Source organism: Polistes dominula, unplaced genomic scaffold, assembly GCF_049000335.1.
Source record: "Polistes dominula isolate Pdom_NZ unplaced genomic scaffold, Pdom_raw_medaka contig_26, whole genome shotgun sequence".
In the NCBI taxonomy this organism is placed as follows: domain Eukaryota; kingdom Metazoa; phylum Arthropoda; class Insecta; order Hymenoptera; family Vespidae; genus Polistes; species Polistes dominula.
The window spans coordinates 603,174-615,244 of NW_028300939.1; the positions used below are offsets into that span (position 1 = coordinate 603,174).

A 12,071-nucleotide genomic window follows, 5' to 3' on the forward strand; every position below is an offset into this window, starting at 1 on the left:
TTTCTTTTTTAATTTTTTTTTTTATATATGTAGTATAGTACTATATTTCAAAATCCTTATGAGTGAAAGGTTCACCCATGAAATGAGACAGAGAAAGTAATTTTATTCCTTGTGCGCAAGATGTTACGCGCAGGCGGTTAAATATGAAATTGAATGATGAATTAAATTTATTAAATAAGAAAAATCTTAGAAATAATTTGTTTATGTGATAAATAACTAATAGTAAAAATTGCTCTCTGTTTTTTATGTTTTCCAATTACACGTATAATACAATCTATTCATCTAAATAAGAAGAAAAAACTTATAAAATTAGTTTGAATTTTTCAAAATATATTAAATTAATAAATTTCTCAAGTTCTAAACAATTTTAAATAAATGTTTTGACATCATGCATGCGCATAAAGAACACAATACTCTTCCAGAAAGAAAAAATAATGTCATTTGTAATACACGTTTTCAATTTTGTTTTTTGTTCAATTATACAGTACTATTACTACATATATAATTTTCCTAACAATTATGACAATAAATTTTTATAGTTATTTATCTTAAAAATGTTATTACAAACGTGATTGCATAAAGCATTATGCACTAATTAATACACTAATTAAACATTTAATTTCTTTCAAAATATTTTGTGATAAGTATAAATTACTGTTACTTTTGTGCTTAATAAAAACACGATGATATAATTAATGAATACAAATAAATGAATAAATGAATGAATGAATGAATCTTTGACAATTCAAACATGAGCGCCATTACTGCTCCTACTATTATGCTTCATTCACAATACGCATACAATCTAAAGCTTCGTTTACATGGTACTACAATCAGCTGGTTTCTACGGTGCGCTATGATTCGATACTACTACGTAAAAAAGTAATTAATGAATGAACGTTAAAGGCATGAATGTGGTTTTAATAATCACGTGATTCTCTGAATACGCATTGTCCGGTAAGCACGTCAATTTCTAGTACACTAATTATATAGAAAATTATTATTATTATTCGTTTCTATAATATCACAAGATGAAATATCTATGGATAAAATAATTTCTAATAATTGTATTTAAAAGCAAATGGAAGAAGAAATTATATTTAGTAAAATTAACATTTATAGTAAAAATCTTGATATATGTATATATATGTATAATGTATTTCATGAAATATAATGTGCATGTATCCTTTGTTACGTCAACTATTACGATAACTTATATTTATGTTTAAGGCTTGAAACATTTATTTATTTACAAATTCTTTACTATTCTAGCTTAATATTAATCGTACTTAAGTAACCGTGTGACTTCGCAAGGAAAGAAAATCGTTTCGCAATGGGTAATTAAACATTTTCTTTAACAATATGTTTTTATTTTCTGTTATTTAAAATTTAAAGGTCTCACATACATTTGACGTATTATAGGTCATTTCAAATATAATATTCAATAATAACCTAACAATATTTTATTTCTTTGAAACTTCAGAAGCAGCTATGATAGGAGGAGAGGATTACAAAGTCCTTGACGAATGTTTGGAAGAAGAAGATACGTTAAATACCCTTGATCATTTAAACCAAATGGAAGTTGAGGAAGAAAATGACTCTCAAAACTATATTGGAACAGAAATATCTAATAATGAAAACAAGCAGTCTGTAGCAAAAAGTTTATCTGAAAATATTACTGAATCTATAGATACCAATGACAATATGCAATCTGAAGCAGAAAGTTTATCTGAAAATATTACTGAATCTATAAATTCCAATGAAAACAAGCAATCTGAAGCAAAAAATGTATCTGAAGATATTACTGAATCTATAAATTCCAATGAAAACAAGCAAACTGAAGCAGAAAAATTATCTGAAAATATTACTGAATCTATAGATACCAATGACAATATGCAATCTGAAGCAGAAAGTTTATCTGAAAATATTACTGAATCTATAAATTCCAATGAAAACAAGCAAACTGATGCAGAAAAATTATCTGAAAATAATATCTGCAAAAATCAAAAAGAAATTACAGAAGCAAGTATCACACCTATAGATATTTCACCTTCTAACGTAGAAACAAAAATACCCAAAAAAATAGAAACCCATTGGTATGAAAAGAAGGTAAAAGGTTTTATTTTTTTTACCATGTATTTAATTCCTTATCGTACTATTTCTCCTATCACTTTATGTCAACTACTTACAGCTAACTGAAAAATTAGATACTATTAAGGAACGAATGTGTAAATTAGCACGTGTTTTAGAAAATTCTTATCCATCTTATAAAACATGGCTAGATTATACAGAAAAACTTAACGGATCACCTCTATGTAAACTAGAACCACCACGTCGTTGGCCATTAGATAAACATCATACTAATCGTTGGAAATTTAATTGTAAGTATACTAACGGTATATTAATATTATTAATAATATATTATGCAAAGTTGTTTATATAAAGAGTGTCTAGAGTTTTTTCATTTGTTGTTTCATTTAGATAATTTTACAATTTACTTTAATAAAGTTTTAAATTATTTTGTGAGTATAGAGTACGCTCCTAACATCTGTATGAAAAAACTTTAAACACCTGTGTCTATAAAAATTGCTAAAATGAATAGTTCGCATTAATATACATAATATAAATATACATATATATATATGCATATGTGTAATATTAATACATTGATCGTTTATGCTCTTTACCTTTGATTGACCTTAGCAGTTAAGTGAAAGAACAGTGAATAATCAATGTGTTAATGATATAAATGCATTCAATATGCATTTCTATGCTACTCTATAAATTAGCGAAAAATGAAAATAGATGGGCTTGTGTCCAGAGAATAATAATCTCTGCTGACACTGTTTTGAATTTCAATGGAACGAAAGATTCCTTGAAAACATATATGACTAATTCATAGTAGTAAACTATGAGTTAATAAATCTAAAAACATGTCGACACTTGCTCCATCTTTTAAGTGCATAACTTAAAAAAAGTGTTATACTTGTGTGGTTAAAGCATAAATCCATAAAATACATTGTGACAACAATACACAAATAAATGTGATTAATAAAGTGATAAGCTTCACATCAGTACTACACATTTTTCAGTATCTCCATATTCATACTCATTGTATACGTATATTTTGCTTTGTACTAAATTAAATGATTATATTTTTATTTAAAAAGTTTATAAACTAATTTGTAAACTTTTATATAAATCAGATTTGTTCTTCTCTCTCACAAGCATACCTTGCTCTGCTTTTTTTTTTTTTATTATAATATAATAATAAATCTCTTCATTTAGAAGATAATGTTTAATATTTATAATTTAAATTTTTTACTCATTTTATTTTGAATTACTCTAATAATAAATCTGTCTAGTTACGGATTCCATTGAGAAAATCGGAACATGACAAATATAGTGTAATGAATTTTTTAGTATTTCAATGATAAAAATAACCTGCATGTTTAGGCAGCAGAATAAGTGTGGAGGTATCAGAGAAGGGGGATGGATCTCTTCACAGTAAAGAAAAAGTGTGGCAGGTGGAACCAGCTGAAGCATGGGGTGTTAGTAAACATACCATCCCTGAGATTCCGCCTTTTGTATTACGCGCAGTCAAGGTATATTTAATTTTGCTATGTAAATGCAATTCAGCACGTTTAACTTCTGAAAAGCATATACATAATTGTGTATTTAAAAAGATTGAACATTCTTGATAAAGTCCATATTAGCGTATGGATGTTTCTTGCATAATGCTTAAAGTCAAGTAATCCTTTTATAAGGACAAAGATTTTTTGTGCAATAGAACGAATAACTGATGTTGCCAAACTTTTTCTACAATGAAAAACAAAAATTTAATGACGATAAGTCATTAATTATTCATGAAATTAAAGTACATGTATAATCATTCAATTAATTAAATAAAAACTAACTTTATAATTGGCAACACATGAAACACAAACTATAATGGATGAATAAGAATGAAAATATAATAGACACGTTGTTTTACTTCGTCAAGAACATTCAAGAAACACACTGCATATAGAATTATAATTCTTGAATATTATTCTTATAAAGAAATTAAATTCAACGTCAAGAAGTATCAACAAGATAGAAGATTATTATGCAACAAATGCAGCTGCACGCAGAGTATGTAACAATATTACGATTGTTACTATTGTTGCAATAAGGAGTGTTTTTATTAACCCTTTGCACTCGAGAGGTGACTCTCGCTCATCACTTGGTTTGGTGCGGAAATTTGATGCGATTTACAAGAGTACTGGTCACGGAATGATGTCAGTTACATTCCTTTTTATTCAAACAAATTTACTAGAGACAGATTTAGCCAGATTTTTTGGATGTTTCATCTAAAAACAATCCCAACAAAAGATGCAGGTCCATGAAACACGTTTACAGCTAGTAAGCTGCTTTCTTGACTATATAAATTCTAAACTTTGGAAGTATTTTACACTGGGAGAAGAAATTTGTGTGGATCACTATCAAATTCAAAGGTCGAATTTCCTTTATTACTTACAACCTGAAAAAACCAACTAAATGGGGTATTAGAGTTTACACAATGGCAGACTCTAATACTGGATATATCTGTGGTATGTATTCTTCCTTATTATGGAAGTCTTACTACGGAGAAATTTATAAAATCACTAAACAACAGAGAGAACAGCCGCTTAATCACTTGCGGTATGTGAAAATCTTAGTTCGGTAATTGACTATAGATTTTCGTCAGACACGTGTTGTCGAGCTTCGACTTCAACCTCTGATTCCGAAAACATCCGCCTAAATGGAAAGCTGCATAACATTCTAACAGGAGTTAGGAAGAATTGCAAAGTCTGACCTCAAAGAAATAACCCTGGCAAAAGACTTTAAACGACATACTATTGTGATACTTGTCTCGAAAAGCCGAGCATGCATCTCGGCAATTGTTACATGAAATATCATACAAAACAAAATTACAAAGACTAATGTTTAAGAAATTATCTTAGTAAAGATGTATTAAATATTAAAATATGCAAATTTTATCCTTTAATTTTTGTGTGAAATGATTTTAAGTTGGTGGTGAGAAATTCACCAAAAATGCTGTGAAACGATCTCGAATGCAAAGGGCTAAAACACTTCTTTTATTACATTAAACACATGGAACGCAATAAATAATTGCATCAAAAGAGACAGAGAGCGAGAGAGAAAGAGAATGAGTTATGTAATTAAGAAAAATATATAATATCATAGCTCTTTCCTGCTATCTGTATTCAAGAAATGAAATAAGACTAGAATAAAGATGTGAATCGTACTGTAAGAAGAAGAACCCATCCGCAAAGTTGACTATTGATTAAGAATATTATTTTACAAAACTCATAAATGAATGCAGCATCGAAACTGCTATTTATTTTTGAGTAATTTTATTGCTGATATTAACGATTTTTAATGAAAAGAAATAAAACACTGAAATTACACGTCCAAAGTGGGATATTTGATGTACTTATAACTGTATATGTTCGTCGTATGTAAAATACGCGGCATTCTATGGAGGGCGACTAAAGTCGCCCGTAGTAGCAAAAGGATTGATTAATGTTATAAGTAAAACATCAAAAAAATAACAAAATTTAAATATCTTAGTTAATTAAATTAAATTCATACTGAAGATTTATGTGCTGCGTGTGTGCGTATTTTATAATCTTGTAAAATAATGGTTTATTTCATAAATGTTAATTCTTAAGTTGTATCACAATACAGTTATATAGCACACTATTGTTTTTAATAATTTATGTTTTATTATATAGATATTCGAAGATTTTCTTCAAAATGCACAACAGGCGGATGAAGCTCTTCTCTCAGAACAATTCTCTAGCGATACATGCATAGAAATTGATCAGAAAAACGAAACAAAACCACGATGGCTTTGGCTCATAGTAAGATGTAATAGCTCAGAGGAAATTATGCTATTTGTAACCGGAAAAAATATTAGTCGGAGTACCATGGATCATTTGAAACAAGTATATGAATCTGGGCCTGGAGAAAATTGCAATGTTAAATCTATCTACTGTGAAACTATATTTAATAAGTAAGAAAAAAATGTTATATATTAAGTATATTTACTAAAATTGTACTCAATGTAAGTATTTTTTGTATAGATCTAATGATACAGTTGCCTCGAATACAACATTTGTGGTAGGATCGGAAGTTTTAGACGAAGTTGTCGGAGGTATTAAAGTACAATTAGCTCCCAAAACGAATTTTTGGACTAACCCTGTAGGTGCAGAGAACGTAGCAAAAACTGTAATAGAATTATTAGAACCTACATTGAAAACAACAGTTCTTGAAGTTGGATGTGGATTTGGTTTGATTGGATTAATGATAGCATCTGTAAGTATTTGAAATTAATCCTTGTATAAAAAATATGTAAGTGATATCTCAATAGAGATTTATTTCTTTACAGAAATGTCGAAAAGTTATAGGAGTTGATTCATTATCACAAATTGAAGAAGCAGAAATGACATGCGAATTGAATAATATAAATAATGCTTCTTTTATAGTGGGTTCTTCATCTGAAGTTACAAATGTAATCACTAATGTATTAAGAAATTGCAAAGCTTCTGCTATCATTAATACAAGTACCAATGTTGGACGAGGTGTGTAGATTTGATTAGTTTTATTTCAAATGATCTGTGTAGATTTTTTAAATAATATATATTGTTCTCATATTCATAAAATACTTAAAAACAATTCAATACTATATTATCATTGTGTTTATGCATTTATAGCAACCGATCTTATGATATGCCTACGAAAAATATTTTCACTGAAGCGATTAGTAATGATAACTACATTGACAAAACAAACTGTACGTGCTATAATAGAATTGGTTAGACCTGGTAATCGAAACATGGGAAATCCATTTATACCTGTAAAAGCATATCTAGTCGATACATTACCAATTGGCCCACATTTTGAAATAGTAATTTTAATGGAACGACAACCTATGTATAATCAATTATTGTTTCTTGGAGCATTACAAGAAACAAGTTCCAGCAACAATACTGAACTAGCAGCTTCTTTATTTAATAAGAGAAAAATAAACCAACAAAAATTAGTTGATAAGAAGACGAGATTTAATCGTTCTAAAGCAAAATTAAGAGGAAAACGTCTTCATTCGCCAGAAAGAAATGAAGGTCCAGCAAAAAAATTCGACAGAAAGTCAGATAAAACTGTTGCCAAGAAGTCACGCAGAGGTGGTAAGTATTTAAATCATAATGTGTAAATATCTAAATGTATAAATTATAAATTAACATAACTTATTATATATTACTAGATTGGTCAAGAAGAAAGAGTAAAGTAGAGGAAGGTTCTGAACTTCGTATTAATCCTATGAATGAAAAAAAGGTACGAGAAAACATTGATCGAATAGATCTACGAAAAAAGTTGTCAAATAATCGCATTGACCCTGAAATTATAAATAAAGTAAAAGAACAGCAAGCTATCTTAGATGCAGCGAAAGAAAAATTAAGTGGATCTTCTGCTGCGGTAGATATAACAACTGCTAAAGAATTACAAGATATGTTGAATATGGTTCTTGAACAAACGAACAGACTTCAGAGTCAACTACCACGTTCAGTTTGGGATCGTATTGCACCACCTGATACAACTGGACATTCAACTGACATAAAAGATAATCAATCTGATCCGTTACTTAAGGGTCGTTATATACAAGAAATAGGAACGAAAGACATTTTAATAACTAAGGAAAATGAAAAATTTCTAGAAATTGATAAAGAAAAAGTAATAAAACCAATGTATAGAAAATATAAAAACATAGACCCAATAAAACCAAATTTGTTCGTACCATTAAACAATGATACACCTATATTGAATAGATCTTTACGAAAATCATCAGAACATTATCATGGATCAGATTGTCGTAAACATAATTTTGATGAAATCTCTTGGAATAAAAACAAAGATTTTGATAAACCTTGCTGGTGTAAATCTAGCAGTACAAGGAAACGAACACCGTCACCTATGAGGAAGCATACATCTCCTCTAAGACATCGCTTATCTCCTTCAAGACGATTTTCACCGAAACGTCCACTCTTATCTCCACCAAGGCGACCACTTTCTCCTCCTAGAAAACATATTTCTCCTCTTAGGCGTCCAATTTCTCCCTTCAGATCGCATAATACTTTAATAGATCGTTCTTATTCTCCATCAAATCGTTCAATATCAGGATCAAGACGTACTTTAACACCACCTAGACGTGCATTTTCTCCATTGATGCATCAAGTATCACCCAGAAGACATATGTCACCACCAAAACAATACACGTCTTCAATGAGAGCTTCTATGACATCACCAAGAAAAGAAATGTCTCCTATAAGAAATCAAGAAGCTATAGAAAAAATACATTATTTATCGTCATCTGGAAGGAGGATACATTCGTCAAGTCTTGATCCGCAAGCAATATATCAAGATATACTACTGTATCAAGAAAGACAGCAATCTCCTATGCGAGTGGAATCATCATTTCGAGTCGTTTCGAATCCTATGTACGACTTAAACCGTCATAACACACCACCTGACGAATGGGATATACCAAGTCGTGGTGCCATTGAACAAAGTACTCCGCATCCTAGTAATAAAATACCCAATAAATCGTGGTGTGATGAAAGACAATCTTCTAATTCAAATGGGAACCAACAAGCTTCTAATGTTAATAGATATCGTAATAGTACTGTAACTCAAGATAAGTGGAATATTAAAAACTCTTCTCAAGATAATGTGAGAATTTCTGTTGGAGAAGATATGTGGAATACTAAACCATCATCAGTGATGCAAGGTTCAAAGGATGCCTGGACTACAAATTTCGATAATAGGTGGTCAGGATCTTCGAGCTTATCACTAAATAACGATAATTGGGGTATTCAAGGAAAGGAAAGTTTCAGTAGCAGAGAAGAATCCTTGATGGATAAAAATAAGAGCAGATGGACAGGTCTACGAATTAATATGGATGTTAGGGATCATAAAGGAGATAAAGATGATTGGGACGATCTTCCGGAAGATGCAATAGATCCATGGAGTGACGATAATAGTATTAGTCAAAAGGAAAAACGATGGTACATAATTCGTAAATCAATTGGCCCTTTACATTCGTCCGAACCAAGAATCTCATCAAGTTGGGAAAGAGAACACGAAATGATAGACTCATGGTCTAATCAAAAAGATAATTGGCAAAACAAAGGACAATCTGCCGGAACTTCCAAATCTCTTTGGGAAAGCAATAATAATCAAAATCAAAGAGATGAACGTTGGATGGATATTTCAAAAAAATCGCAATCTCCTGCTTTCCACAGTAAAAACACTTTAGGAATGTCATGGCAACAGCAGCCTGTATTAAATTTACAAGCTCAGCGTTCTTCTACAACGGATCACTTTAACCCTTTCAAAACGGCGAAAAATCAGTCTGAGTGCGAATCATTCTTGAGAAGTCAGAATGACAGAACTCCTCCAAGGGAATATAGAGATTAAAAAAAAAAAACCAATAACGGTGATCAAAAGAAGAATATTTTTTAACAATTCTTTTTTTGTCTTTTTCTTTAAATTACAATTATTAGAATTAAATATTTATAAAATATTATATATGTATGTTAAATAGTAACATAAAAATGTTATAAATATTTTCAAAATGAATAAAACTCTCGCGAATGAACTAGTCGATATTCAAGTATGACATTCAGAACCGAGGGATATCCAGACGTGAACGCATTTCGTAGGTATAGTAGATATTTCATTATCAACAAGGAATACCGAAGTACATAAAAGCTCTCAAGTTAACATTTTACCTAACCAGATTCATTTTAGTTATTACTCTTAGTTATACACTTACCAAAAGTGGGCGATAGTAGATAATTAACGCGATGATGGTACAATACTGTCAAAGAATACAATATTCTATGATAGTATATGATATTATATGATGTATCCTGTAATAGAATATATAGTATAGTTATACTGTAATAGAATATTAAATAATTATATTCAATTGTCAAAGTGAAAAAATTTGTGTGTGCCTTCAGAAATGCCATTATACATGCATATATTCAAAATGAAACAATTTTAGGAATTAAAATAGTAAAAGATCCCAAAGGTTTGTTGTTAAATCCAACGATGATCACCTGTAACAAAAAGAAAACTATATTAATTATAGAATCAAGTGAGATACAATAGCCTGACATATGAATCGTCCAATTTGCAGATGCACTTTTCAAATTGAATTCCCTATTTACTTTTTATAAAAACTCTATTTAAAGTTGCAATAAAATTGAATTTAAACGCGTGATTTGACATTTACAAAACAATAAAAAAAAAGTAAAAGTACAAATATTAATTTACTAGAGAAAATAATAACTATTAATTATTATAACTAATACTTTTTTAAACTGCATTATATAGAAAAGAAAAAATTACAAATTTAATAATTCAATTGCGATCAAAGTGAAAAATCTTAAAGACGAAAAAAAAAAAGAGAGATTAGTTTAATATTAAAAAGACGATAATTATGTTTCAAAATGTAATAAAAAGGAAATTTAAATATTTTGACTCGAACTAACTAAACACGTATGCATCTTTTTGACGATATAGACACGCATTTGGTGTCCCAAGGAGATGGAATGGTCCATCATCTCCAATTACAACTAGAAATTAATGACGAGCAAAAAAGTAAAACAATAAAATATAAAATATGACTAGAGAGCTATTCTCTAAAGGTTCAAACTTGCTGTTGAACCTTTGAAAATAACTCAATAGCCTGTAGTTGCCCTCTTGAGCCACAATTAAGTGGGGGCCTCTTCGGCATTAAGCCTCTTCTTTCTTCATTCCATGAAAACTGCATTTGGACATTTCCTACGTGCGAGCAAGATAAGATCTTTCATACTAATTTTGCAAATGAACTCGTATTTTGTTATGATTCTAATTCTCAATTATATTAAAAAATTAATTTACATTTCCCGTACACTTGTCTAGCTCGTGGACCATCAATGAACTTGGAGTTCATTGATCATACACGAGAATATTTAATCGAATGTCCAAGCAGATAATAATTTCCCTCGATGACCTAATAACACTTCGCACTTTTAACGTCGAGTAATAAAATGGAATTGAAATAAAAAGTGCAATAAATGCAATGCATTTTCTTGCAATACTTTGTTATATTTATTTATATGAAATATTTCCAGCTGCAAGATAAAATCGCGATAGTGCGTAGTGCTAATCCTGAAATACTTAAAACTAAGTATCAAATGCATCAAAGAATTTGCGAATTTGATTCGACTCTATCTCGTTCGAGATAAAATCGAAGTAGAAATAAATTTTTCAAATGGTTGCAAATACCTTTGAATCATGATACATAATAAAGATCACAGAATAGTTACAAAATAAATTAACAAATCAAACATAATATAGAATGAGATGATCAAATTTTGTAACAATTCTGTATAAACCAGGAGGCGGAATTTCCACTCCGGAGTGGAAGCAAGAAGTCTAATGCCTTTCCTGGATCCTACCTACTTAAAATTAAAGTTTTCACATTCATTCAGAGAAGTATGCTACCTGCCTGCCTATTACCCATATTTTTACCCATTTTAAGAAAAACCATACATACCCACCCACTCACTCCACGGTTCTCACACATACCACCAGGGTGCAAAAGCCTACACTAGAGAGCATGCCCCGGGGCACCTCCGACACCCTAGTTCAACCACGTTTTCTAAACTTATATGCTAATGGGTATACGTACGTATTTTGCTGTAATCGACTGCCAAGGCTAATGATTATTGCATAAAAAACTAAAGCAAAAATACAAGTATACACTAGTATATATATGCATACTAGTAATATACAAGTATATCAAAGTTTCCACAAATAAATGCAGTAACTCTACTATGCAAACGAGATTATCAAACAAATTAGAAATATTTAATATAAATATAAGAATACACAGAAACGTGATATGAGAAAGTAGTGCTTTGAGTATTTAATAATGTATTAAATGAATAAAAAATATCGCGAAACGATGTACAATA

The 12,071-nt window shown here is 30.0% G+C and overlaps 1 protein-coding gene across 5 annotated transcripts; it reads left to right on the forward strand.

Moving 5' to 3' along the window:
- The first annotated feature begins 866 nt into the window (after nucleotides 1–866).
- Nucleotides 867–9,557, forward strand: LOC107073246 (uncharacterized). Of its 5 annotated transcripts, none has more exons than XM_089171437.1 (10): nucleotides 867–957; nucleotides 1,273–1,337; nucleotides 1,484–2,109; nucleotides 2,192–2,381; nucleotides 3,457–3,605; nucleotides 5,781–6,061; nucleotides 6,132–6,363; nucleotides 6,437–6,629; nucleotides 6,762–7,232; nucleotides 7,310–9,557. In XM_089171437.1, the coding sequence occupies exons 2-10, from the start codon at nucleotides 1,334–1,336 to the stop codon at nucleotides 9,517–9,519; spliced, it is 4,356 nt and encodes a 1,451-aa protein (XP_089027563.1). In that variant the 5' UTR covers nucleotides 867–957; nucleotides 1,273–1,333; the 3' UTR covers nucleotides 9,520–9,557. The 5 variants fall into 5 exon arrangements, with proteins under 5 accessions (XP_089027563.1, XP_089027562.1, XP_089027561.1 ...); XM_089171436.1 differs by lacking the exon at nucleotides 867–957 and adding an exon at nucleotides 989–1,177; XM_089171438.1 differs by lacking the exon at nucleotides 867–957 and adding an exon at nucleotides 993–1,121.
- Nucleotides 9,558–12,071: the final 2,514 nt, after the last annotated feature.